The sequence below is a fragment of the Puma concolor genome, chromosome B1, assembly GCF_028749965.1.
Source record: "Puma concolor isolate L17-30 chromosome B1, mPumCon1.1.hap2, whole genome shotgun sequence".
Lineage (NCBI taxonomy): Eukaryota > Metazoa > Chordata > Mammalia > Carnivora > Felidae > Puma > Puma concolor.
The window spans coordinates 26,157,864-26,185,321 of record NC_141670.1 but is presented as its reverse complement, the minus strand read 5'-3'; the positions used below and the strand labels follow the sequence as shown (position 1 = coordinate 26,185,321).

The 27,458-nt window shown below is 48.0% G+C and overlaps 1 protein-coding gene across 2 annotated transcripts in view; it reads left to right on the top strand.

The window, feature by feature from the left end:
- Positions 1 to 935: 935 nt before the first annotated feature.
- Positions 936 to 27,458, top strand: part of PRAG1 (PEAK1 related, kinase-activating pseudokinase 1) — a 51,872-nt gene continuing 25,349 nt past the window's right edge. The window contains exons 1-3 of one of the 2 annotated variants that reach the window (XM_086703334.1): positions 936 to 1,116; positions 5,933 to 6,417; positions 8,410 to 10,229. In XM_086703334.1, the coding sequence (XP_086559460.1) occupies positions 6,088 to 6,417; positions 8,410 to 10,229 (2,150 nt within the window). In that variant the 5' untranslated portion in view covers positions 936 to 1,116; positions 5,933 to 6,087. Of the gene's footprint in view, positions 1,117 to 5,932; positions 6,418 to 8,373; positions 10,230 to 27,458 lie in introns of those variants that run through there. The other variant, XM_086703335.1, reaches the window with a different exon arrangement.

Genomic DNA, 27,458 nt, shown 5'->3' with positions numbered 1-27,458 from the left:
GGTGACCTGGGTGCTAACGTCTTGAGGAACCACCCAGGTCAAGGTGCAGAGCCTGTCAGAGGCAGGTGGGGGAAGGGACTGACTAGGTGTGGGCTGTGTGGTACTCTTTGTTAAAAGATATTTATTTAGCCGGAGGACTATCTCGAACTCGGTCTATCTCAGTGAGTGAGTCACTTACTGGAAACTGTAAACACAGGTGTAATATTGGCCTGCGTAAGACCTGGATGTCCGAGGGAGGTGGAAGACCAGCTCTGTCCAGTTCAACCGTTCATTCTATATCCAGAACACCGAAGTTCCTAGAGGTTAAGCCATTGGCCTGAGTGAGGCTTAGTCCAGGGACCGAGGGGATCTGGAATCCGAGGTCGGGATTCCCAGCCCGGCTCCCTCGCGCCCCACCCTCCTCCCGCCCGCTACAGCGATGGACAATCCCGGTGCCCACGCAGCTTTCGGGACCGGTCTGGGATCCCGACCTCATTATTCCCCTCCTGACCCCTGGCTTTCTAGGCTCCCCCTCGCCGGCTCTCGTGCCTTCCCCGCCCCCCGAGTCTCGCAGAGCCGGCTGGATGAAGGGATGCCGGACACCTATGATACCTCTACAGACATTGTAGTAAGAGCCAGGCTGCCGGCACCGAGAGTCGCCGTGGCAGAGGCGCGCACCGCGGTCTCCGGGGAGAGGGCAAGCCGGGGCCCCGCTCGCGGGTCGGACGGCGCCCAGTCCCGGGCCAGGGGCGGGGCCTCGCGGCCGGGAGCGGACGGGCGGGTGGGCGCGGGTGGGAGGGGCGGGGCGGGGAGAGTTTGGACGACTCGGGGCTGAGAGCCTCAGCCCGCCGGCGGGGAGCCGGAGGCGCGCGGGCCCGGGTAGGGGGTGGGGGCGCGGGGAGGTGGCGGGGACTGCGGAGGTGCGGCGGGAGCCTGGGCGGGCGGCGTAACCGGAGGCGGAGGGGGCGGAGCCGCGCTCGCAGCTGCCACCCGGCCTCCGGGCCCAGGCAGAGGACACCCGCCCGCGGCCGGGCACGCACTGCGCGCGCTCACTCTCCAAACAATGCTCCGAGGCGCCCGGCCGGGCGGCTGGCTTCTCGGCGACCGACGGCGAGGCCGGGGGAGCGCGGCCCCGAGGTGAGCCCGCGACGCTTTCTCCAAATCCGGCCTCTTTTTGTCTGGCAAACGTGGCCGCAGAGGGGAGCTCCGGGGGAGCGCTGCGGTCGCCGAGAGGGCGATTCCCTGTCGGCGTCCCCCGGGGTGACAGGCGGCCGCTCGGGGAGGGTGGAGCGTCCGGACCGCGTGCGCCGGGGCTTGTGCTCCAGGTGCAGGCACGGAGCCCGGAGCACACGGGAGCCGGAGGGCTGTTTTCGATTCATTCGAGCATCGCGCTTTTTAAAACGGGGAAACTTTCCTTCGAGTTCGGGGACGGGACACTGACTGTTGTGCTGGTCTTGCTGGTCTTGCTGTTCAGTCTGGGGCAGGGGACCCGAGCGCTTTGCGAGTTGCTAGGGGGGACACTTCATTTCCGCGGCAGCCGTATTGTCAAAGGAGCAGAGGGAGAGGCCGTTCAGGGATCCCGGGGGTGATGGTTTGGGGCCGCAGGATAGCGGCCGCTGGCGCTGCCCCGGGTTAGATGCCAGCCTCCGAGTCTCCGGAGGGAAGGAGATGATGCCTCTCTCCCGAGCCTTCTGAAAGAGGGCGTACCGTGGGCACGTTCTTAACCTTTGCGTGTGCTGCTCGTGTTCCCAGCCGGACACACACACACACACACACACACACACACACACACAAGCACACCAGGAGAAAATAGAACCTCTCCACCTCTCCGCTTTCAGGTCCTGTAAATGGGAATGGAGGCAGGGCCCGTTGTGTTTATTTTTCTCAGGTAAAGCTCAGCCAGCAAGGACATGGCTTTGCAGAACTGGATAGGAAAGCCCAAAGGTCTAGGGGCCAGGAATTTTGCAATGCCATCAGTGCAGAGTCAGGTTCCACGGACCTTACTGATCACTGGCCTGATCCGTGGTAGCAACCTTTTCCCGTTTTGAGAGGGACATTTGACAGGAAGCCCTGGGGAATTGTGCAGTGACTTTGCCATCCCGTTGTCCTGTGGAATTCGGCCATCCTCCTTACTGGTTTAGACTGTAGTAGGTCTAACCCATGAAAATCACATTGCTACCGCTGAGATGAGATTGCGTACGTAGCATTGGAGACGGAAAAAATAAAATGAAAAGTTGGGCGAATATCACGACTTACCCTCTGAGGGGTGGGGGAAGGAGGGTGTTAAGAGTGTCACTTTGTTCTTTCTGCCTGGGCAACCCTTGCCAGTGGAGTATTGAAAACCAGACACTTTCCGTACCTACTTTTCTTTTCCACTGTTGCATTAATTTAACGGTATGTATACATTTATCAGGTGAGTGTTTTTGGAATTCTGTCACTTCGGGGTGAGGCATGAACAGCCTTTGATGCAAGCATGAAGGGGTATTTAGAGCCAAAAGGTTTAATTTTACAGATCTGGCCGTCATTCTTCAGATTCTTTTGGAAATGGGATGGGAGTGTGTCTGACAACTTCAGTCTTGCAAATTGCAGCCACAAATCTAGTGCAGAAGTTTGCAGAGGCAAAGATGTTTTATCACGACTTGGATCAGAAAGAATGCTGGGATCTTTTTCTAATCTTGCCCTGCTACCTCCCACTGAACTGGGGGAATTTGCATAATTCTGGGGGCCGCCTCCCTTCGGAGGTAAGGAACGTGGGCAGGAAGGTACCATTCCCAGGCTGTGGAGAGTTGGCACAGGGAGGCGAAGCGACGTTCCTGGTTTGTGAGCGCCACTTGAGTTTTTCACCATCTTTCACAGAAAACAAATAGGGGATAATTCCAGGCATGGAGCTCCCCAGACAGAACTGGGAAAGCATCTTTTCTGGCTTGACAGGATGGTAAATTCTGTTTGCTGTGACTGAGAAACCAGTTGTAACAGGATGCAGTGAGTCAGTGATGGTGGAAGGCTAGCACTTCATTCTGTTCTCTTCTTCAAAGACTGCCCCTAAAAACCTTTGCGTCTCTGAGCAGTCGTGTCGGTGAGAGTTGTGCCCACATCAGAGAATTTCAGAGCTGGGCCTGGGAGCGAAGAGAGGGTGCACAGGCTGTGGCCAGGGTTCTGAGGGAAGCTTCCCACTCATCAGTAATCCAGAGCCTACCCGAAGTCCCAGGGCGGTGGTGGGCCATCGGCGACAAGGAGTGGGGACCTCTGGCACCAAGCAGACATGACAAGTTTGTGCTCGCAGTTGCCTGTTGGGGAGGAAATGAAATGTGACCTCCCCGGACTGCCTCTTTGTGAATCTGTGGTAGCCCCGAGGAAGTGGTTGGACACCCACCTCCACAGTTAACTCAGCCTTATAAGGAGCTGCAGGAACGCAGAAGGGACCACAGAGAACTGGTCTTTAAGCTTTCTTCCCTACTGTCATCAGGGTGGGGGGGGGGCGGGGCTCGGGAGCCTCTGACTGTAGTAAACGGGAGACTGTTTTTCTCTGTGGCCAGGAAGCCTGTCGGCTCCCTAAGAAAGGACCAGCTCCTCACCTTGGGGCAGGGATCTGGAGACTTGCTCTCCGAACACCACTGTGCTTCCTCCCCTTTTTCCTCCTTGCAAGATTTAGCAGCTGAGCCTAAAGCTCTCGGTGGCTCAAAATTATGGGAGGAAGAAAAATCCTTGCTATCCTCCTCTGCTTGTTGAAGCTTAGTGACCTCTTCTGGGGAACTTGGTGAGGAATGAACCTGCTACTGGGGTGTATTTAGGGGAGGAGAAGAACCTAACCCACAATCATCTTAAAGAGAGGGATGCATAGGACCCACCAACAGTTGCTGAAAGACAAATACTTGTGTATTTCAGAGTGTTCATTTAGCTTAGTGAGGCAGTGGCTTTGCGGGGAACTTTGGAGGGAAAGGAGGTGAATTTAGCGCCAGTGCTTGCTGAATAAGCACCCCTGTCTGTGAGTGCGTGTGGGACAACAGAAAGAGAGCACTTTCCAAAACGATTCAGGAGTGGGCTCCTGGCTCAGTCTACCTGGTTAGTCCTGTTGATAGTTTAAGTTTGTTTGTTTGTTTGTTTGTTTGTTTATTTATTTATTTATTTATTTATTTTTGAGAGAGAGAGAGCATGCGAGAGAGCGCACAAGCAGGGGAGAGGCAGAGGGAGAGGGAAACAGAATCTGAAGCAGGCTCTGGGCTCTGAGCCTTCAGCCCAGAGCCTGACGCAGGGCTCAGACTCACAAAGCATGAGATCATGACCTGAGCCGAAATCAAGAGTCGGATGCTTAATCAACTGAGCCACCCAGGTGCCCCTAAAGCTTTTTTTATTAAAAAGAATTTTTTTGTTGTTTTTAATGTTTATTTTTGAGTAAGAGAGACAGAGGGTGAGCAGGGGAGGGGCAGAGAGAGAGGGAGACACAGAATCCGAAGCAGGCTCCAGGCTCTGAACTGTCAGCACAGAGCCCGACGCAGGGCTTGAACCCACAAACCACGGGATCATGACCTGAGCCGAAGTCGGACACCTAACTGACTGAGCCACTCAGGCACCCCTGTCTTGGTAGTTTAGAAGGTATCAGCCTCAAAGCAAGTTCTCACTGGAGGACAGTGGAGAGCAAACCCTAGGGTAAAACTCCCTATTGGATGAGAATCTGTTCACCTTCGATTTATGAGGATTATTTTCTCATGAACACCCTCCTTATGAGGAGCTCAGTTCATTTAAGTGAGCAGAGAAGAGCAATGAGCAGCAAACAGATAATGGCCAGCAACTCTGTCTGATGAAGGACATGATGAGGTGAGGGGTTGCCCACACAGTTGGCCTCGCTTTCCGAAACCACCAACCCCCCCTATGTCTATGGATGAATCTTAGTTTATGCCATTGCCATTGTTTTTTTTCCATCTGTTTACTTATTTATGTAAGTAATCTCTACACCCAATGTGGGGCTCGAACTCACGACCCTGAGATCAGGAGTCGAATGCTCTTCGGCTGAGCCAGCCAGGCTCCCCTCTATCCGTAAATAGGGATAACAGCTACCTGCGGGGTGTTATTCAAGCTAATTGGTTAATATCTGCAAACTTCTGAGCTCATCTTGAATGGGCGAATTTGCTAGGTGCTAGGGGCAAACTCTGTGCTCAGTTTGACTGTCAGAGACACCTCTCTCAACAAGCTGACTGCCTTACCTCCTAGGGCTGTCATAGGGAAAAATAACTGTGATAATCTCTTCCCTCTGTTCTGTTCTACCAGCGACCCTTAGACCACAGGGCTGTGGTGGTCAGGCATTTCTTTTTCTGTTTTCCCCCCCTTGACCTGCAGCCCCTGCTCTGTTGACCTCACTGAGCACTGGGTTGAATAACTTATATTTAGTAAGGAGAGGAGGGCAGATTCCCCAGATGCCAGACCTCCTGACACAGTTCCCCCGAGGGGCAGGCCGGCACCACACCTCTCCCCTTTCTCCTGCATTTAGTCTCCACCTGCCCAGAAGCACCATTAGAGCACTGGTCTCCGGGCGCAGGCCTGCCTGCTTGCTCAGTCCTTGGTTACAGATTGTGGCCTGTCCTCTGGAAGCCACCGTTTTTACTTGCAGAATTACTTTGTAGTTCTTGTCCCAAGCTCTAGACACCCCAGCAGCAGGGAATGCATGGAAGACAGGGCAGTTCCTCATCTAAAACCCTATGTGATTTCTTCCTGCCACAGTCCCCAAACCTCAGCGCTCGGGACTTCAGGGGACTGAAATGTCCACTATGCTCTGTACTCCTGTATCAGAGTTGCGTTTAGTTTTTACAGCTTCCGATAAGGCCGCACCACTGCAGAGTGACTACGAGCCTTAGGACAAATAGGTGAGGGTCTCAGAAGAAATGGAATGCTAATCTTGACCTTTTCTTCTCCCTTTTTCCTCTTCCCTCCCCTTCCTACTCCCCATTCAAATAATTAGACTCTAGGGTAATGCAGCCATCCTCTGGCCGCGTGGATCTCTGATCAGGCAGATCCCTGCCATTCCCGGGAGCCGCTCTGTGCCCCGCATCTGCCTCCCATAAGACCACGCCAGAGAGCTGGGCACAAGATGAGCCAGCACACTGTCTGCTCAAGATGCACCAGACCGTCCGACTGAGCCCCGCGAGCCCAAAAATGTCTGCGTGCAGTGACTTTGTGGAGCACATCTGGAAGCCCGGGTCCTGCAAGAACTGCTTCTGCCTGAGGAGTGACCACCAGCTGGCACCCGGCCATCCCCAGCCGCGATCAGGCAGCCTGCCCCCTCCACCTCGCCTGCCCCCCAGGGCGGAGACCTGCCGCCAGGAAGATGACGCTGTGAACAGCTCCCCCTACTCCAAGCCCACCATCGCCGTGAAGCCCACCATGATGAGCTCAGACACCTCTGACGTGTGGACAGAGGCGAACCTGAGCGCCGAAGTCTCACAGGTGAGGCTGACGAACCCATGTGGTATTTTTACAGGGGCCGCTCTTGTTGTAACGCTTGGTGACTGGCTGGCAGCCAGGGAGAGCTGTTGGAGCAAGACTTCTGCAGGACAGAATGGCTTCCCGTCAGCTCGCCCCATGACTGTCCCGTCCTGACTGCTGCCCTCCTTTCCAGCTGTCCCTTTAGGCCAAGAACCATCAATCCAGTCCCTCAAGTTTAAATGCAGACTGGGTTAATTATTTATCTGGGGACACACCAAAATGAAGCTTTTTTTTTTTTTTTTAAGTTAAAAAATGTTTTAATTGATAATTAAAAATATATACGCAAGTAGGGGTAATTGTATAACAAACGCCCTGCATCCCACTGTCCTTTACCATGAGTGTCAACAGACCAACTCATGACCGGGTCTGGTCTTGCTTCCTCTCCACCCCCACCTCCACCCTGCCTTCCCTGTGATTTTGAAGCAAATCCCAGATATCACATCATTTCCGTACATGTCTTAAAAGATAAAGTCTTCTTAAAAAATAGAACTGCAATACCAAGATCGCCCTTAAAATATTAGCAGTAGTTCCTTCATATCCAGTTCCCAGCCGGCGTTCAAATTTCCAGCTGCGAACGTTGGATTTTAGCAACTTTGACCTGGGATAACTAAAGATGGTCACATCCCTAGAGATTAGCCTGTTCTGCTCATCCCACAGGTCACCCTTACAAAGGTGTAGTTATTTAGAGGCCGTGCAGAGCCCGCTGCCTCTAGACGTGTCTAAGATGCTGTCAGTCAGTCTAGGACATTCTCAAACTGCTTGGGACTTGTTTGACCTTTCTGTCTAGTCTAGTTTTCCTAAACCATCATGGTGGGTGGATCAGGAAGGGTGCGCGAGCCTATGTAAAATCAGAGGTCAGTTTTATATTGGAGGTGGCTTAACTGAAGAGAGGCACTTCCTGTGGTTGCACGTAGCTCCATGTCCCTGCTCTATTTGTCGTAAGCCAGTCACACCCACTCGCCAGGCTACGTTCACTACCTTCAGCCTTCACAGACGTAAGCCAAGGACTCTTTCAGTTCAGAATCATCTTGGAAAGGAAGCAAATGCAAGCCCTACTTTGAGGCTGCTTCTAAAAGTTTGGGGGCAGGGAGAGACTTTTTTTTTTTAAGTTTATTTTTATTTATTTTTTTTGAGAAACAGGTAGAAAGCAAGCAGGGGAGGGGCAGAGAGAGAAGGAGACAGGATCCCAAACAGGCTCCACACTGTCAGCACAGAGTCCGATGCGGGGCTTGAACTCACGAACGTGAGATCATGACCTGAGCCTTAACCGACCGAGCCACCCAGGCACCCCAGGGCAGGGGGAGACTTTAGAAGGGAAGGACGAGGGGACCGTGACTTCAGGGATGGGAATGAGCAGTCCAAATCTCTGTCTCCTAGTTCAACTAGTCCGGCCACTTACGTAGGCTTGGGCCGAGGTCATTGGCAAAGCCCAGAGAGCAGCGAGGGGGCTGGGACCCAGCTCAGAAACCACCCCTCACTCTCTTGCCTCACCGCCCAGCCAAGGTATTTTAAAAAGCCTTAAGACTTCGGTTTCTTCGGGAATGTACTGTGGCATGGTTATCAAAAAACTAACAAACACGGAGCGAAAATTAAACTCAAAACTCTCTTTTCAAAGCTCTTAGGAGAACTTACCTCATCAGGCAATTTTGAGGGAGAAGGCAGAATGTTCCTTTTCAGGGTTTTTCCTTCCCCTACCTCACAGATTTAAGCCAAAAGAATGACAGCCCCCGGGGAGGGAAGCACGGCTGGGTGTCTGGGAAGTCCAGTGGCTTCGTGGGTGTGACAAGGAGGAGAGGCTGTGGGGTGATCAGAGGGGGAGGCGTGCTGGAGAGCTTCCTCGCCGCAGCACAGAAGACCGTTCACAATGTCATGGCACTTCCCTCTCACTTTTTCTCTCTTCCTTTTTTCTCTGACAAGGTCTAATGTAAGTCTTTTAACCTTGGGGCTGTGTAGGTCATCTGGAGACGAGCCCCCGGCAAGCTCCCCCTCCCGAAGCAGGACGACGTGCCGATAGTTTACCTGGGCAGCTTCCGTGGCGTCCAGAAGCCTGCCGGGCCCTCCGTCTCCGCAGATGGCCACTCTCGCTGCCCCCCTGCGTATGCCATGGTTGGTCTGCACAGCCTCGAGGCCCGGGGGGAGCGGAGCACTGCCTTCCACCCACTGAGTTTCCCCAATGAGAAGGGGGGGCGAGAAGATAAACCCGTGTTTCCCTACCAGGAGCTGACCTCCACTCAGGAGAGCTTCCGCCAGAAAGTGGCTGCCTTTGCCGGGATGACATCTGGCTGTCACAAGGGCGCCGGGCCCTGCCCCTCTCCACAGCCGCTGCGGGAGTCCCTGGCCTCGGAGGATGACAGCGATCAAAGGTGCTCGCCTTCAGGGGACAGCGAGGGTGGGGAATACTGCTCCATCCTGGATTGTTGCCCCGGGAGCCCCAGGGCCACGGCCACCTCACAGGCTGCGAGTTCTCGGTGCAGGCCTGGCGGAGGGGACTGCCCAGCAGTGTGCTGGGGGCAGGCAGTGTGTGAGGGGTCCACTGAGGAGCAGAAGCGGGTTGTGAGCTTCCCGAGGGAGTGCTGTAGCCAGGGCCCCGCGGAGAACCCTCCCCGCCTGGGTCCCAAGAAGCTGTCCCTGCCCTCAGAGGCGGCCGGTTCTTCAGACGGCCTCTCCTGTGGGAGTCCCAGCAGCGGGGCCAGCAGCCCCTTCGCCCCCCATCTTGAGAGTGATTACTGCTCCCTCATGAAGGAACCTGTGCCAGGGAAGCAGCAGGACGCTGGCTCGAACAGGTGCCTTGGACTGACTGGGGAGCCCCAGCCTCCAGCCCACCCCAGGGAGGCTGTACAGCCTGAACCCATCTATGCTGAGAGCACCAAGAGGAAGAAGGCGGTTCCAGCGCCTCCTAAGCCACAGGCCACAGCGGAACACGCAGCAGCAGCTGCTCGGGGCCAGGGCCAGGTACGGACAGCTAATGCCTGGGCTCCGAAAGCGCCATCTGGCTGGGGCCGGGACAGGGAAGGCCCAGATAAGGTTCCCCAGGTGGCAGCCACCATCACGGTCATGGCAGCCCATCCGGAAGAGGACCGCCGGACAATCTACCTGAGCAGCCCCGACTCTGCAGTGGGGGTGCAGTGGCCACGCGGGCCCCTGAGCCAGGACTCAGAGGCAGGTGAAGAGGAGACTTCAGCTGGCCAGGGGCTGAGCTCCAGAGAAAGCCACCGCCCCGACGCGAGTGAGAACACACCCAAGGGGAAGCCTGCCATTCCCCCCAAGCTGTCCAAGAGTAGCCCCGGAGGGTCCCCAGTGTCGCCATCTGCCTCCCCACTCTCTGACCTCAGCGAGGGGAGCGCTGGGGGTGGTCCTGGACCCCAGGCTTTAGCCGGGGGCCCCACTGACTCTGCCTCCTCCTGCCGGGCCAATGGCGTCGCCACCAATGACTCTGTCTGGTGCCACCCACCTGCCGCCACTGCCTCAGCCTTGGACCAGCGGCGGCCCCGGTACCAGACTGGGGCCTGGAGTCGTCAGTGCCGGATAGAGGAAGAGGAGGAGGTGGAGCAGGAGTTGTTGAGTCAAAGCTGGGGACGAGAGATGGAAAACGGTGCCACAGACCCCTCAAACTCCTCTGCCTGGCACCGTCTCCGCCCCACAGACGGCTCCTCTGGGCAGAGCAGCAAAGTCGGGACCGGGATGAGCAAATCGGCCTCTTTTGCCTTTGAGTTCCCCAAGGACAGAAGTGGGATTGAAGTGTTCTCACCGCCTCCACCGCCTCCTAAGTCGAGGTGAGTATGACTGTCTGTGTGTAAGTCGGGCTCGTTCCAGAGGACTGGGGGAGGGCTCTTCTAGAAACCTGTGCTGTTGCCCCCCTACTAGAAGCCCTCGGGCCCAAGCTCTGGGTCTGGCACTCTGGGCACCAAGTATCTGCCCAAAGGCCTTGTGCCTTTATGTAAATTTCTAAGTTGATGTTTGTGCTCAGCAAAAAGACCTACAGGCTGTACCCTGCCTGGGACTGGCTATTTGAAATAAATCTTTGCAAGAAGCACCGCTAGGCTGTCCCTCTTTTCTGATGCTTGTAGTTTTATAAGCTGGTACTCTTTTCCTCCCCATCTCTCTGGAGTGTCTTTAGCAGACTTTTCTAGGGAAAACCCTGAGATTCTCCGTTTATTTAAACATGCAGAAGAATGCCAAAGGAGGCTATGCTGCAGAATTTGGAGAGGCAAAGAGATGGGGAGGCCCATGGGCAATGCCAAATGTGTGCTCCAGAAACAGGCCTTGGAGCCAAGAGCCAAATAGTAGGTGGCTCTGTGCACGGTTGGTAACCTTTAGATGTGGGCTTTTATGGAGGGAAAAAAGTAGTTTCATTTTAGCGTGCTGAAACTCATAGCTTTGTCCACCGCTTTGCTGCTGTCTCCTGCCAGTTTAAAGTACCTTTCAAAGGCCTAAGGTAAATAAATGCCTTTTTAAAGGTATTGAGTTGTGCATGGAATTTAAATTCTGGAAGAAAAAAAAAAATGTCCTTCTTCGAGCAAAACTGATTCCTATCAGGGAAAGGAGAAGCCTGCTGTTTTTTAAAAAATGACAGCCTTTCCAAACAGACTTTCTCTAGCGGTGTCATTTCCAGGGATTCTGTTTTAGCTTACGTGCCTCCGGGTTGATGTCAGAAGCAGGGAAACTGACCACAGAGAGATGCAGCTGTGAATACTTGACTTTGAACATCAAGGCGTCTCAGGCTATGATGCTCTCTAACATGGGCTTTTTCAGTGACCACTACTTTGTTCTGGTATTGCGCTGGCCACCTGCCAGTGGTATAGACATCCTCAGGTGATTGCAGACTCTCTTTGGCTATAGTTTTAACTTCCTGAGTGAATAAGGGATCCAGCAGCTAAGAATAGCTCCCGTTTATATGGTACTTACTATGGGTCAGGCCTGGATGTAAGGGAATTAGACATATTAATTCATTTGATCCTCAGAACAGCCCTAGGAGATAAGGATTACCATCCCCAATTTACAGATGACAAAACAGAGATAGAAGGAGCTGAAGTCACCTGCCAAAATTACACAGCTGTACCTGCTCCTAAATACATAGGGTGCTTCAGCAGGTGTAGGAAGTGAACAAGACATCTGTCTGCCTCCGGCCTGGGTTGGTTAGTGAGAAGCATGGGCTTTGAACTTGATCAGAAAATCAAGTTTATAATGCATCTGTCTCATCTATGGGCTGAGTGATCTTGAGCAAGCCACTTGCCATGACTGAGCCTTCCTAAAATTGGATGGTAATAACAATACTTTTATAACACCCTGTTGCTGAAAGACTCAAATGAGATGAACAGAATCCAGTAGAGGGTATAGTTATGTAGGCAAAAGCCACCTGGAGCTCTTGACTGTGGCAGGGACACCCACACCCTATAGGAAACTTCTGGCCCAATCCCAGGCACCCACCTGAACACCCCCTCATTCCTCAGAGAAGAAAGTAAACCTTTCTCATGTAAGAATTAAGGGCTTGGAGGAATCCAGTCACCATAGCAACATAACTCAGGGTTTGCATTAGCATCTGGGTTGAGATCTGAGGTTTTTGGCCCAGTTTATAGGATAAAACCATTGGATTATACATAGCTCAAACCAGGTGGGAATCTCAGAGGTCCTGGGTTCCAGCTCTTAAAAACAAAAAACAAACAAAAAAAGTTGTTAGTTTAAGGGCTTTTAGGAAAAAAAAGTCTGGGAAATAAATTTGGCTTAAGGGAGCCCAGAAAAGAGAAAAGAGCATCTGGTACTATTTAAAATAAAACAAACTCGTATATATTTTCATTTGGGGAAGATTTTTTTAATCATTACTGACATGTCTTGAGTCATCACGTCTCCCTCATGAGGAGATAAGAGGACAGGCTTGGGACCATAAGCTGATTTTTAATTCTGGAACTCAGTACTTCCGAATCCTTCTGAGGAGGGTGCCAGAAACCCCCAGTCTTCAAATCTAGCAGGTCAGGGTGATGGCAAATTGGACCATTAATGAGAATACAGCCCACAGTTGATGCAGGACCAATACCAGTAGCACAGTGGAAACTATGTTAGGCTGATGTCAGTTTCCAAGATGGAAGATGTTAGAAGGTCTTTGAATGACATTCAAGGTTAACTTACTTTCTTTCCATGGGCCATTTGCTAATAGGTCCTATTTCTAAGAATCAGCCTCACTTTCAAGCAAAGAGAATGAATCTCATGAGGTGTATTAAATACACTCGACCCTCTAGAGAAAGGGGTTGTTTCATGCAGGACAGTGTTACTTTTCACTTATGTTTACTTAGTTCCTTCTGCTTTCTTGGACTATTCTGGAAGAACACAATCATTTTCTGGTTTGCCTGTGGTCCTGTTTTACAAAATTGTGGCTTGGAGGGGGAAAAAAAAAAAAAAAAAAAAGATGTTGAGAATGACCTGACTTTCCTGTGGTCTTATTTTGGATGTTTGGCCGTAGCTTGTCTGTCTGTCTGAGATATTGTCCTCCGTAAACTCCCATTAGGGTTCTGGAGAAAACTCTTGCTGTAATGTCATGTAGGACTTATTTCCCACAGGTTTGTCTCCTAACCAGAAGTACCTGTCAATCTTCACCTTTGAACTCTGCCCTAAACTGGGGCACTAAATCATTCCAGAGACTCAGTGAGGTCTGTCAGTCTAAGTAGGTGAGCCCGGATGTGCAGGTGGTTGCCTTGGCAACAGCAGGTACCCACGGACCCAGACTGTACCTCAACTACTGGGAGGAAAACTAGGTGCACTTCAACACCTCTAAAGGGCTCGCAGCATAGGACATGGGCATTGAGAACCTTTGTCCTACATGACATTACAGCTATTCTCATTAAACTTCTTAGTTTAAATGTCATGTTCAAGACTTAAGGCAGTTTAATGAGAATAGCAGTGCTTGGGGGAAATAATTAAGATGCAGAAGAATCAAATTTATTTCTGCCTTTTATTTCTTCGCAGTTGCAAACCTGGTTTTAAATGACATATGGCTTTTGAGTGACAAGGTCAGTTGAGGGAGGATCATCTGATTAGGGCAGATGGGAATTTCACGGAGAAACCCCAAATTAGGATGAGAGGCCTGAACTGAGAGGAGGAGTTGGAGCCCAGCAAGGGAATAAGAACTCAGACAAGGTTTATACGGTTTTAGTGTCCAAAGGTCTGGCACTAGGTGAGACTAATTGAAAGTAAAACATTTCTCCGAAAAAGTGAGAGACGTTTACTTTTGAAGTTATCACTCATGCTGATTGTAATTTTAACCCACTACTTAACTGCATTCTCCCCCTCCTCTGGGGGGGTGGGTTCTGGAGGGCAGAGACGGAGTCTGTCCTCGGGCCTTTGCTCACGCTTGACTCCCTCCTCTCCCTCCCACATTCTTCTCGGCAGACAGGTGATGACGGGGTCATGGATGGAGCACTTTTCTGTCCACAGAAGTGGCCACTTGGCTAACCAGAGGGATCAAAATGACTTCACTGTGTGGTCTCTTGGTAACATGGACTCTCAGTGTATGAGTACCATGGCCGGATTGGTATTTATCTCCAGACTCCATCTACAATCTGCGTAAAGCTCCAGATGCTTTATTCCTGCAATAGTTTCTGCTATAGTGGATTATGGTGGGATGGCAACTATTTACTAGGAAATCCCATAGTCCTGATGGCTTTTCTGTGTGGCATTTTGAAAATCACAGTTTGTATTAGAAAACACTGTATGTGCCTTGAGAATCTTCTCTGTGTTTAGCCTTTTTGACAAAGCTGAGATAAGTCGGCTGGAGGTCAATGTGGACCAGGGAAGAATGAATACTGGGGATACTTCAGGGAGAGAAACTGCCTGCACATATACTCACCAAGTTTGGCAAACAGAACAAAGCACATCCACAATGCAAGGTTAAGGTTAGATTCTGCTCCCAACCAGGGGCAAATTAATAGTCGGCTTCTTCCCATGAGTTTGTGGATAGAACCTAAAATCACTAGATATCTAATGATGCTGTCTGGACCGGGGACCATTAACATTGATTCCTAGATTTCTCTTCTGTAATTTAAAAAAATTACTGAGTTGAGCAGTAGTCTATATCAAATATTTTGGAGGTTTTCTCCAGTTTTAAGCATACATTCATGGCTAAGGCTAGGGATTAGCGATTCTTTAATTCATCAGATATCTACTAACCGCCTACTTTCTATTATGTTCTAAGGTGCTAAAAGTCAGTCACTGGGGTTCTGCTCTTTAAGGCCCCTAAGGGTTGAGTTGGTATACATCGAATCAGTAGGTGTGTAACATGACCACCAAGGGTTCTCCCTCTTCTTTGGTTTCCTTTGATGAGACTGGTCATCATAGCAACTGGATTCTCAGCACATTCTCATTATGTTGAGTAACACAGAGGTAAGCTCAGCTTGGCGTCCAAGAAGAATGAAAGAATAGTCCTTTCTTTAAGTGTCTTTTGACTCGATCCAAGACCAAGCATAGTACAGGTATATAGACAACCACTTATTTTTGAAAAGTCAGGGTTGGGGAAGATGCTCCTTGAAGGTCATGAGCATGCTTAGCCATCTGTAATAACACAGTGTCCTGTGTGGTGCCTGGCACATAATAGATGCTCAAGAAATACTGGGTAAATTGGAGGCAGAGACCATGCCCTGTTTATTTCAGTTTCTTCAAAAGCACTGTGCTTGAGAAAGAATCAAGTAGCTTTAAACACTTGTATCAGTATCTTTCTGAAACCCAGGTTTCTGGATTGCCCCAGTACTCTGTTCATGCCTCTGTTTTGGTAATTAACACAGTATTGTCTTGCACTGCATTACATTGGATCCATATTTGTATCTCCTCAAGAAATTGTAAACTCCTAGGAGTGCAAGCACCATGTTTCATACATTTTTCTTTGACTTTCCCATAGGCTACCTTGTAGCACAGTGCCTGGGACATAGTAGGTATTCAATAAAGGATTATTGAATTGGGGGAAAAAAGCCAGAGCGAACTACACATCTTAGCCCGATTTTTCACTGGACAGCCCACTAGAATTCTGTGCCTAGCCTTGCTCAGTAGAACATTGTAACCTTGAGTAAAAGAAGCTGAAGTTAATAATTATTAGTGCTTCAAGGTGGGCAAACACCATATAAGCACAATGCATCCTTTCATGGATTAATTTCCCTCTAATGATTATACATTTCAGTTTTGCAACTGGACTCATACTCTGCTGCCCTTTTTTTTTTTTTTTTTTTTTTTTTAAGCTGAGCAGGTGTGTGGAACCAGCCCTCTCCTCTTTCCACAAAAATGTTCCTTTCAGGTAGTAATCACCTAAGGACTTTTTTCCCCAGCAGTGAGTCTCAAGAAATTCTAAGTGTGGCTTCACTTCTCTTGGGAATATATTTTTTATGCTTTCTGAGGTGGGTTGGAAAACACAAGTGTGGGGCATATGATCGAGCCCCCTTTGTCCATCAAGTGATCAGAGGGACTTTTTTGTAAATTTGCCTGCCTACTTTTTGGGTGTAGAACTCACCAGTTGGTGAGAAATGATCACGATTTGTGGTGCGAGTAATTTGTTGTTATTTTGAGATCGTTGGTCTGCTCACGAAAGGACTTCCTTTTATCAGGGTTGATAAACCAACTGCAAAGAATACTCAGTGGCCCTTTCTGCAGCTGATAACTTTCAGAGTTTAAGATCAGGCTTCATCCTCTGTACTAGAATTGCTCATTCTTGCTTTATATTGACTTTGGGACACATCCCTAAAGATGCTGGCTGTTAAGGTGCTCATGCTGTTTCCATACAACTTTGTAAAGCCGCCTGCTTTGTGTAGCTGTTGTCTAATGCCTTGGATGGCTTATTCTCTGTGCTTCTCCAACAGGCTGACTCACAGACACAGCTGTTCTCCATGGGGGCAGGGGGCAGAAGGGGAACTTCCAGATTCTAGAGTGCTTGGAAAACTCCTTCCCTTTTTACTCATCTTACTCTCCAGTATCCATCGCTGTCAGATGATCCGCTGACTTCCTTGTTTGCTGTTGTTCAGCCACTTCATGCCCATTTATGCATCTGCTATAAAAACTTATCTGAAGTCTACAACCTAGGAGGTTAATTGGCATTGTTACCATGTATGTTCCTGGGTTGCAGAAAGCCCTTCAGAATGGGTCTTGCCCTTCAGGGAGCTCCAAATGGCAGTCAAAATGAATGAGAAAATACAGCTACCCTGGATAAATGCAAGAACAGTTGGGATAAATTGACATATCAGTAAGCAAAAGGACCTTGAAGATCAGGAAAAAAGGGAGGAAGTCTTTAGAATTTTAAAACGAGTCACAGTGGGGATGCACTTAAAGATAATTCTTATTAATATGTGCAGATCAAAAGGAAGGTTTTAGGAAGGAATGTTTTTGAACCATGAGGGCCATTAGGTTGCATCCTCCACACCAGTTCCAATCAATTGGAGTAGCAGCCTGGGAGCTCCACGTGGAAAACAGGGCGACCTGCGGGAAGGCTCCCCTTGATGTGGATGCCTGTGCTGGATATTTATCAATCCAAGTTTGGAATCTAAGATTGAGAATCTAAAATCTATAATGTAAAATCATTGGTGGTCAATAACTACTCCCTACACTAATTTAAGAGTTCCATACCTGGGAGACGATCTGTGTTCTGTACAACCCAAGCTGTCCTAAGTAGACTTTGGCAGACGGTGGTTGTCTCTTTGATTACAGCCTCAAAGTTCAGACTGTTAGTGTCAAAATGTTTTGTAGTCTCTTGATGAGCGGTTATGAATATTCCATGAATGTTAACCTTTTTGGAGATCTGTATTTGAGTAAATAAGAGTTAGCGTTATGTCTTTTACCCATTAAATAATGTGTGTTCACTTAGCCATACCCTCTTTTGTTTGTAGCAATGGTTTTCTTTTCTATACCCTCGACAGGTGAATGAGGGAGTAGGGGCAGGAAGTACGTCAAATCTTTCAGGGGGATAGTTTGAAAGTGAAAATTTAGTGCTATAATATAAATTTAAATTTGGGAGATAAAAAACAAAACCATCGTTTTCATACACATAGAACATATAATTTTCTGAGTCTTCTTGGCTGGTGATGAGTTAGATTATCTGTTTCATAGAGATGTTCAGTGTGGGGACAGAGCATGTCTCTTGAGGAGGAAGTACAAGAAAACAAAAGAACTGGGATAAGAATATTCACTGATCTGTTACATTTACTTGGTGACCTCCCATCAAATCTCTCAAAGTGTCTTTTGTATATTCACGTCCTCTCCAAAACCTGAAACAGAAATCGCCTCTACCGGTGAATCCTAAATCCAGCCCCTTGACCCTACTTCTTTTCTACTTTCAGTGCTGGTCCAAATTTCTTATAAAAGCAGAGAAACGTGGGGCGCCTGGGTGGCGCAGTCGGTTAAGCGTCCGACTTCAGCCAGGTCACGATCTCGCGGTCCGTGAGTTCGAGCCCCGCGTCAGGCTCTGGGCTGATGGCTCGGAGCTTGGAGCCTGTTTCCGATGCTGTATCTCCCTCTCTCTCTGCCCCTCCCCCGTTCATGCTCTGTTTCTCTCTGTCCCAAAAATAAAATAAAAAACGTTGAAAAAAAAAAAAAAAAAAAGCAGAGAAACGTAATGAAAGAGACTCCTCACCGTTCAGAGTCTGAAGTTTCCTTGGTCTTGACAGTCATTTAGTCACTAAATATTGAGGACTTGGTATAGGTGGACCTAATATGAATTATTGAGTCAAATTAAGTATACATTCTGCCCCTACAATCTTCATTCCTCAGTGTTAGGCCTCAGAGAAACGCATAGGTCAATAAGGGAACGTATATGATGAAGGTCATTACAACATCCTTCACAGTGGCAGGCGGTTGGTACAAGCCCACATATTCCTTTCTAGGAAAACAGAAGAGTAAAATGTCATGATTGTGAAATGAAATACTTAACAGCAGTCAGAAGCTGTGGGCTGGAGTATAATCAGAAACATGGATGAACCTTGAACTAGTATCAAGTGAAATAACAGAGAGGCAGAACAAGATCTGTAACACAATGTAATGAATATAAATTGAAAACATGTAAAGTAACCCCATATCTTTTTAAAAGATAAATCCAAGGGTATATATCCAAGGAAACCCAGTGAGTACCTGGAAGTGGGAAATTGGGAAAGTGGAGAATTAGTGTAGAGATGGGGATGAAGGGAAAAACTAAAATAACACAGATCAATGTGAAGGTGTTTCATTAATCGAAGCATACGATGATCTCACCTCTCTACACTTGAAGTAAACAGGACATAAGAAAGACTGAATCATGAGAGAGAGAGAGAGAGAGAGGACTTATTTGCCAGAGATAAGGATGGCAACAAAGAATATAAAGAATAATGAATGTTTGGAAGAGCTTGTCATAGCTGCTTTGGAGAATGGGAGGTCAAGTGCAAGGATTCCCAGGAAGCCCCCAGAGCTAGCTGAAGGCAGGGAACGTGAATCAATTGTGGCCCCAGGCTGCACGGTTATGCACTTTCCTGGAGAAGCACTGGCCGACTGACCGGTGCAGGAGTGAAGATGGCGGATGATTGTCGTTACCCAGTGTGATGTCCTGATTTGTAATAAGAAATAAATCGTTGGTCTTCGTTCCTGTTTCTAGTACAGAGCTCCTAAAACTCGCCCGACTCCACGAGTTTCCTAGGAGCCATAAAGGTGTGTTTTATTATGTTAATGAGGTGACTTTTGGACCCACCTAAGGATGGGGGCTGGTTGCCAGGAAATCAGCCAGGTGATTACAGGGTTAGAACTTTCAGTCCCACCCCCTAGCCCCTGGGGAGGCGTGAGGGGCTGGAGGTTGACTCAGTCTTCTGTGGCCAGTGATTTGATCCACCGTGCCAATGTAACGAGGCTTCCATTAGACCCCGAAAGGATGGCGTTTGGAGAGTTACAAGGTTGGTAAACCTGTGGAGATGTGGGCAGAGCGGTGCACCGGCAGAGGTCACGGAGGCTCCGCGCCCGTTCTCGATACCTTATCCTATGTGTCTCTTCTGTCTGGCTGCTCCCGGGTTACCTTCTGTTAGTGAAATGTTCCTCTGAGTTCTGTGAGCTGCTCTAGCAAATGAATCGGACCCATGGAAGAGACTGTGGGAACCTCCGATCTATAGCCTGTTGGTCAGGAGCACAGGTGGCGTCATGAACCTGTGATTTTCCTGGGCGGTTTAGCGGGGCTGAGCCCTTAACCTGGAGAATCTGATGCTGTCTCCGGGTTAGCTCATGTCAGAATTGAGTTGAATGGTAGGACACCCACCTGGTGAGAATCAGTGGGGTAGGGAAACCCTACCACCATGGTGGAATTGGGTGACCACAACCCTTACTTAGGTTGGGGAGGTGCCAGCCAGGACGGAGGCCAGGGTGATGGAGCTGTTGAGAAGCAGCTAACGGGGCTGAAGAAGTGACCTGTGAGTGGGAAAGGAACCTCATCCTTTTTGGGCAACAGACTGGGCTGGAGTGGGGCGTGGAGAAGCAGATCATGTAGGGGCTTTGTTGCAAATAGTCTGACTCTCCCAAGCCAGCAGGGTAGGACCAAAGTCTAATTTAAATACACACAGAGGTCTTAAGCCAATAGTTGGGCTCAGAAACTGGGTTGACCAAGTGGATCTGGAGCACTTGCTGAGTCAAGAGAAAGAGGGAAAGAGAATTCTGAAAGCGTGGTTGCCAAAACCAGTCGTCTACAAACAGGAAGATTCTGGTCAGGCACAGATCATATTGGTGGCTGGATTCCAACAGGAATAGGTCAGGAGTAGAACAGTAATTCCCGAGTGGGTGAGTAAGAATTCCCTACTCCTATGGTTTACTCAACCACCAGAGTCCGTCAGTGGGGGCGGAGAGGGGCTGTGAACAAGGAAGGAATCCTGGGAGGTTCTGTTTTGCAGGTGGGAGGCAGGCTAATGTAACAAAAGAGGTTCTTGCATTGCTAAATGTGTGTATAATGGAGCTCAGCAACCTGGTCAGATGTGGGCTTTGTCAGCCCCTGAGCCTGGGGCTACACTACAAATTACCAAGGTCTTGAATACGAACATTCAAACTGAGGTCTGGTTGATAGAAAGAGAAGTTTTTCCTACTTATTTTAGAATAATGCATGCCTTCGGAGCCTCATCCTGATGGAACCACAACGAAAGTAGAGGTAACGAGAGTGACGTCCGCAACCCATTGCTGTTTTCCGCATCTCTCCAGTTAGAACCCCCCAGTTTACTGGAGACGGCGGAGTCTCCCTGTGTGTCTGTCTCTGTCTGTCTCCCCATCCCATCCATTCACCTTTCTGTATAAGTAACACCCTCTGTGTATCTGGTGCTGTTTTTACCACTTAGTATTAACTCCTTGACACTTCCTAACAGCCCCATGAGATAAGTATTATTGTTACCCCCTTTAGGATGGATGGGATAGATGAGAGGCTGAAGCACTGAGAGATCAGATGCCCTTTCCAAGGCACCCAGCCCGGAAGCAGTGGAGCCGGGATCCAAACCGGGCAGCAGAGCCCGTGTGTTCACGGTCTTAACCACCACATCGGAGGCCTTCCTAGGTGACTCTGAAACCCATCGGAGAAGTTATGCAAATGCCTGTGTGGCTGCTCTTCCTAATGGCTCCTGAGGGTCCTCCCACGCTGCGCTGGCCTGTAGGTGGGGCGGGCAGCGGGCGGTGCCCCTCTGTGGATTGCAGCTGCTTGGTGGTCCACTCCTTACTCATCTTTTCATCTCTTCCTTTCTGCCCCTGTGTGAACGGATGGAAGACCGTCCTCCTTGACTTTCCAGGCCGGGACGTGAGGCCTCTGTTCTTAGATGATCATATTGGAGATGAAAGTGTAGCGCACTGGTGACGGGGTGTCTCCTAGTCTGCCCCTTAGCGGCTCCTCGTCTGCCCTTAGCCTCAGCTTCCCATGCCAGGTACCTCCAAACCTCTGCCTTCTTCACTCCTTCACCTGGCAGCCCAGAGCTTCTCTAGGAAAGTACACAAAAATTACCCCGCAGACGGGGGCTGCAGATTAAGGAACTTTTTTTTCTCCTGAGACCTGAAAAGTCATCTTTTAAAAATATTTGTATCTCTCAATGCCAAAGTATGTCTGCATATAGTCAGGGCAAATGCCTGCAAATTTCCGTTTGACCAATTTAAGCATTTTTATCCTTCTCTAAAACCAACTACTGACCTAAATGTGTGTGTTCCTGTGTGTGTGTGTGTATACGTCCCTATCTTTAAAAATAAATATGGCTTTATTCCTGTTTTTAAATGGTTTTCCACTGAACCAAAGGGTGTTTCAGCTTGTGGACTGTGGAAGTCACTAGTGCATTAACTGTAGATGCAAATGAACAGGCCTGCACCATGGGGAACATTGAGGTCACCTGACCGAAAATGAAACTGATTTCCTATCTTTATACACGCTAATAAATCTGTGGGGAAACGTGCCCCCAGAGGAGACTGGACTTATTAGCCCTTGCAGGTGGCTCATAGATACTTGGAAAATAACCCCCTTCACATCTTCATCAAAGAGAATCAATGATAAAAACAATACAAACTTTCTGGCATAGTTATCTGCCTTTCTCATCCCATCTCTTGAAGAAAAAAATTTTTTTAACCACAAGATTTGTGAAAATTCAGGATATTTGGGGACTGTTGTATTTTGTAAATATGAGAAAGTTTCAGCTGTCGAATCCAGCTTTATGGAGGGGTTCTCGCACAGTGTTCCTGCCTTTTGCAAGTTTTGCTGGACAAGTGTAATTCTTTTCTAAAAGGAAACTTTTTTCCTCCCAGATGCTACCGAGTTACTGAAACAGAGGCAGATAAACTTAATCAAGAACTATTTAATAATTCCTCTGGGTTCCAGTATATTCTGACTATGATACAACTCCTCAAACAGTTTATAATTTGGGTGTGGTAACAAGCCCATTTCACATGAAACAATTAGAATAATCTAACCAGGATTATAACCTAATGCCCAGTGATGTGAATCAGATTCAGTTGGGTGTGAGGTCCAGCAGAAGCAGAAGAGCCAGAAAAGACTGCAGTGGTTTGGGAGGGATTTGTAGGTAAGTGATACTGATGCTGGGTCTTGAGGAATGTAAAGGTTTGAAAGGGAGAGACAGTGGTTTCCCCAGAGCCAGGGTGGGGAGGGGACAGTTAAATGTAGAGTGCTTTGGGGACAATGGGAGACTAGCCCAATCAGAGCAAAGGATTTAGGAGGGAAAGTAGTAGTATATTAATCAAAATGGTAATTTTTTTTTTTTCAAACAAGGAGTCCAGTCAGATGTTCTAATATATAAACAGTGTGTGTGTGGGGGGGGAGGAATATTTGAAATTGAGATTGGCAAAGAATATCTGGGGTGTGTGTTTCAGTTACCACAGAGGACCCGAGATCTAATGGGGTGTCCCGGGTTACGAATACTTACAAGAGCTCTGTGTAGGGCTCATCAGGGTCAGCCATCATTATGGGAGCAGTATTTTAGAAAGATTTTGAGTCAGGATGCTCAACCCCAAGGCTGCAGATCTATTCTGAAGGTTTGGATTGAACCCCCTATATACTGTCTTAGAGGAGCTTGGTAAATATTTATCTCCCGGTTGTAGGTTTGTTGAAGCAGGGATGGCATCACCTCTACTCACTGTTGTATCTGTAACACCTAACACAGTGCTCACCATGAGTAGGCAGTCAAAATTTATTTCTTGAAAACCTTGGGAATGGTATTCAGGATAGACAGGACAGGGGTCACACTGCGGATGATACAGGCATAAGAGAAGTAAATTCGGGTGCTCTTATTTACTGAGCAAACCCAGTGTTTCAGCTTGAATCATTCAATGATTTTGACCTTAGGATGTGGCTAAATAGTAGAGAATAAGTGGGGTGAAGCTTGCCGTGTTTCAGAGTGCATTTGAATTGCCTCAAACTTGGAGCCCAACAAGACAATTGGAGATTGAAAGCCTCAGGTCAGAGGCAGCGCCGTCCCCACTTTCCTGTGCTTTAGCAGGAAGTGCATTTTATAGAAAAGTCAGAGAGGAACTGAGGGGAAAGGAGGGCTCTGAGCGGTGAATTCACAGCAGGCTGACGAGGCGTTCTGCCACCCGCTGCCGAAGCTGGCCCTCTTCCTCAGGGCTGCTCCATGGGACCCCGCAGTCACTGGCCCAGCCTGTCCCCGGGCTCTGGGAGGCCATGCCGATGAGGACGGCACCACAGGCCAGAGTCTAGGATGGTAAGAGGTTCTCATTCTTTTATCTGGGCATGACTTATTTGCATCTAAAACTCGTCTGTTTTCACTTCTTCTTAGCAATTTAAAAAAAAAAATGTGTATCGAATCTTCTACCCTGTTCGTGCTTTCAGAGCTAGCTCACGGGTCTTCCCCGAGTCATCACCAGACTTAGCAGTGAATGTGACCCATCCGAGGACTTGGTGCTTGTGTACCAGGGTCTGGAGACCCGGTCTAAAACTGCACGCTGGTGTTACTTGGGTTTTCCCAGCTCCTGCCCCAGAGGCAGAGAACTCTTCCCCCAAATGCAGGTGAACTGAACACAAATGAGGGCAGTGACAGCGAGCCTTTGCCGCAGTCACACTTTGAACTGTGCTGTCCTATGAGGAGCCTCGCGGCCATGCAGAGTTGGGGATGCAGTCTCCACTACGTTGTAAAGGGCCCGGCATCCGTTAAGGATTTCGGACGTCCTAAAAGCTTGGGGGTATTTTTAGATGAGACTGGTTCCTATGAATGAGGAAGTCTGGCAGATGGCTCTTCCGCCTGGATGATTTTTTTTTTCCAGCTTTCTACCAATACGGTACGGAGAAAACCCTGGCAGGGCTGGATTCTCTGAGGACAATGGGGGGAAAAGCCATTCTAAAAACACCGGGCAGCAGCTGCAGGGCTCGTTCTCTAAGGACACTGTGCCACTGGCCGTGTATTTCATCCGACTCTCCTGTGACTGTGTCTAATCAACGGGAGGCAGGAAAGGAAGTCTGAGCAAGAACAAATCGTTTATCACACTGCGCGAGCAAAGACATCTGTGCGGACCGCGCTCGCCCTGCAGCTGATAAGAATGTTATTTACCACCCAGAGAGGAAAGACTGGAGTGTGTGGTTTCGGCCCGTTGAAGCCACTTCCTTAAATCACATGACATCAGATTTCATCTTATAGGTGGTTTGCACCCGTTTTCTGAAAGACAAACTATCATTAACGAGGGGAAAGTGCCTTTAAAAACAATCAGTAGAGTCTTGCTGTGCGTTGTTGACTGTGGTCATTTGGCCTTATGTCTGATAGACCAATCCAGGAGGGCTCAGAATAGTCACCTTCAGAATATTAAGCCTTTTCCAGGGATCCTTGAGAAATCTGTTGCATACATAGGACACACAGAAACAACTTGATTGCCAGTCTCCGCTTTGATGGCAAGCCTCCCTTTCATTTTGAAATCTGATGTAGTTTTGCTTATTCCCTCACCGAAGTGGCAATTCTTTTAAGAAGGCAGATGACACAGGCTTCCAGGATGTTTTGATGCAATTCATAGAGATGAGTCATCAGTCCCAAGATTTCGCTAGTAAGAGAAAGGGTTACCCCTTTCCTTCCCCATTTACACCAGAGCATTTCAAATGCCTACTGAGTTTTTGTGACCTGGAGGGAGCCTGTGCTTCTTAAGCTTTTTTAGTAGAGAAACAGTAGTAATATTCCCAGAAGCCATTCCCAGAAACCTGAAAATTCCACTTATGCTTAGATATTTAGATTTACCGAGGTCTACTTTTGGAAGCTCCCCACTTCTGTGTACACACACACACACACACGCACGCACACACGCACGCACATGCAACACACACACGTGCACACTGCAGAAGGTTTACCCTGCAACCAAAGAATAATCTTATTTCGTCTGCCTTCACTTGGTGAGTTCCAAGACTGTGACTTCCCCCTCACTGTGACTAGATTTGGAAGTACTAATTTCTGAAGTCTCAGAAGAATGGTTCAGTCTGAGAAGTAACTTTTTCCACCTGTAAGGCTATTCTGGGGTACAACTAACCTTCACTGAATCTACCTGTCCCGCTGTGGGGCCTGCTGGGTCATCCTTCCTGTTCCTTGCCTTTTCAGACAGTCAGCAACAGGTGAACAAGAAAGCTGACCTGGGCTCATGCAGGTCCTAGGGACTTCCTTTCCTCCTAGAAATGCTCATTTTCAACTTATTGAATATTTCAAGCACACAGTGAAGTTCAAACAATAACTTTCCTATGTGTCCTCCAAAGATTTTTCAAGCATTATTAACATTTTGCCATTTTAGAAAAATAAAACATCACAGGCACAGCGGAAGATCACTTTGTATCCAGTTTTTGTTTCAGTCTCCCGTTGTTTCCCAGAGTGTTCACTTTCTTGAACTTGAGGAGTATTACTCTACATTTTACTCTCTATATATGATTAAAAAAAATTATAGCATCATTATGTACTTTTAAAATGTATTTAAATGGCATCACGTACCCGAGGCCTTTTGCAAGCTACTTTTTTTTTGTTTTTTTGCAGAAATTTCTTTCATTGAAGCATAATTGACATACAATATTACATTAGTTGTAGGTTTATAAACATAGCAATTCAACAATTACGTACATTATGAAATGCTCACCATGTGTAGTTACTGTCTGTCACCATACAAAGTTATTACAATATGATCAACCATATTCCCTATGCTGTACTTTTCATCCCTGTGACGTATTTATTTTATAACTGGAAGTTTGAACCTCTTGATCCCCTTCACCTCTTTCAACCGTCCACCCCCCACCCCCTCACCACTTCCTTCCCTTCTGGCAATCACTTTTTTTGTTCTCTGCATTTATGAGTCTATTTCTTTTGTTTGTTTGTTTACTTTGCTTTTTAGATCCCACATATAAGTGGACTCATATGGTATTTGTCTTTCTCTAATTTCACTTAGCATAATACCCCCCTAGGTACATCCATGTTGTTACAGAAGGCAAGTTATCATTCTTTTTTATGACAGAGTAATATTCTATGGTGTGTATATACACCTGTTCCTTATTCCTTTATCTGCCCATCTATCAGTAGACACTTGGATTGCTTCCATGTGTTGGCTATTGTAAATATGCTGCAGTAAACATAGGGGTGCTTGTATCTTTTCAAATTAGTATTCTTTTTTTAGGTAAATACCCAGACATTGCTGGGTCATATGGTTTTCCTATTTTTAATTTTTTGAGGAACCTCCATACTGGTTTCCACAGTGGCTACACCAGTTAGCATTCCTACCAACAGTGCAAGATGGTTCCTTTCTCTACACAGCCTTGCCGACAGTTGTTATTTCTTGTCTTTTTGATGCTAGCCATTCTGACTGGTGTGAGATGACCATCTCATTGTGGTTTTGCTTTGCAGCAAGCTACTTTTAACATTAACATTTAAGGATCACTTCAATATCAGTACCTCAAAATCAAGTTCGTTTATTTTTGAATGCTTTCTCATCTTCCATCTTAAGACTGTACCACAATGTATCCATTCCTTTATTGATGGACACCCGACTGTTTATGATTCTGTTCTTGCTGTTAGGAACACCGAGGATAACCTTGTCCGTGTGTGAGAATTTCTCTAGATCAGCAATGTACAGTACAGTAGCCAATAGCTTAAAAAGCAGCTAGTCTAAATTGCACTGTGCTGTAAGTGTAAAATACACACCAGATTTTGAAGACTTAGACTGAAAAAAAAAGTAAAATATCTCATTAATGATTTTTATCCCCATTGCATAGTAAGATGACAATATTTTTTACATATCTTGTTAAATAAATATATCGTTAAAATAATTTCACCTATAATTTGGCTACTGAAAAGTTTAAAATTATATGTATGACTTGCTTTATAATTTTATTGGACAAGACTGTTCTAGATCAGGAGTTAGCAATCTACCATCCATAGTGTGGTCATCTGTGTCTGTGAATAAAGTTTTACTGGAAAGCATCCCATTTACTTACACGAAGTCTATGACTGCTTTCCTGCTTCAACGGCAGAGTTGAGTAGTTGTAACAGAGATCGTATGATCCATAAGCCTAAAATATCTACCATCTGGCCCTTTAAGGA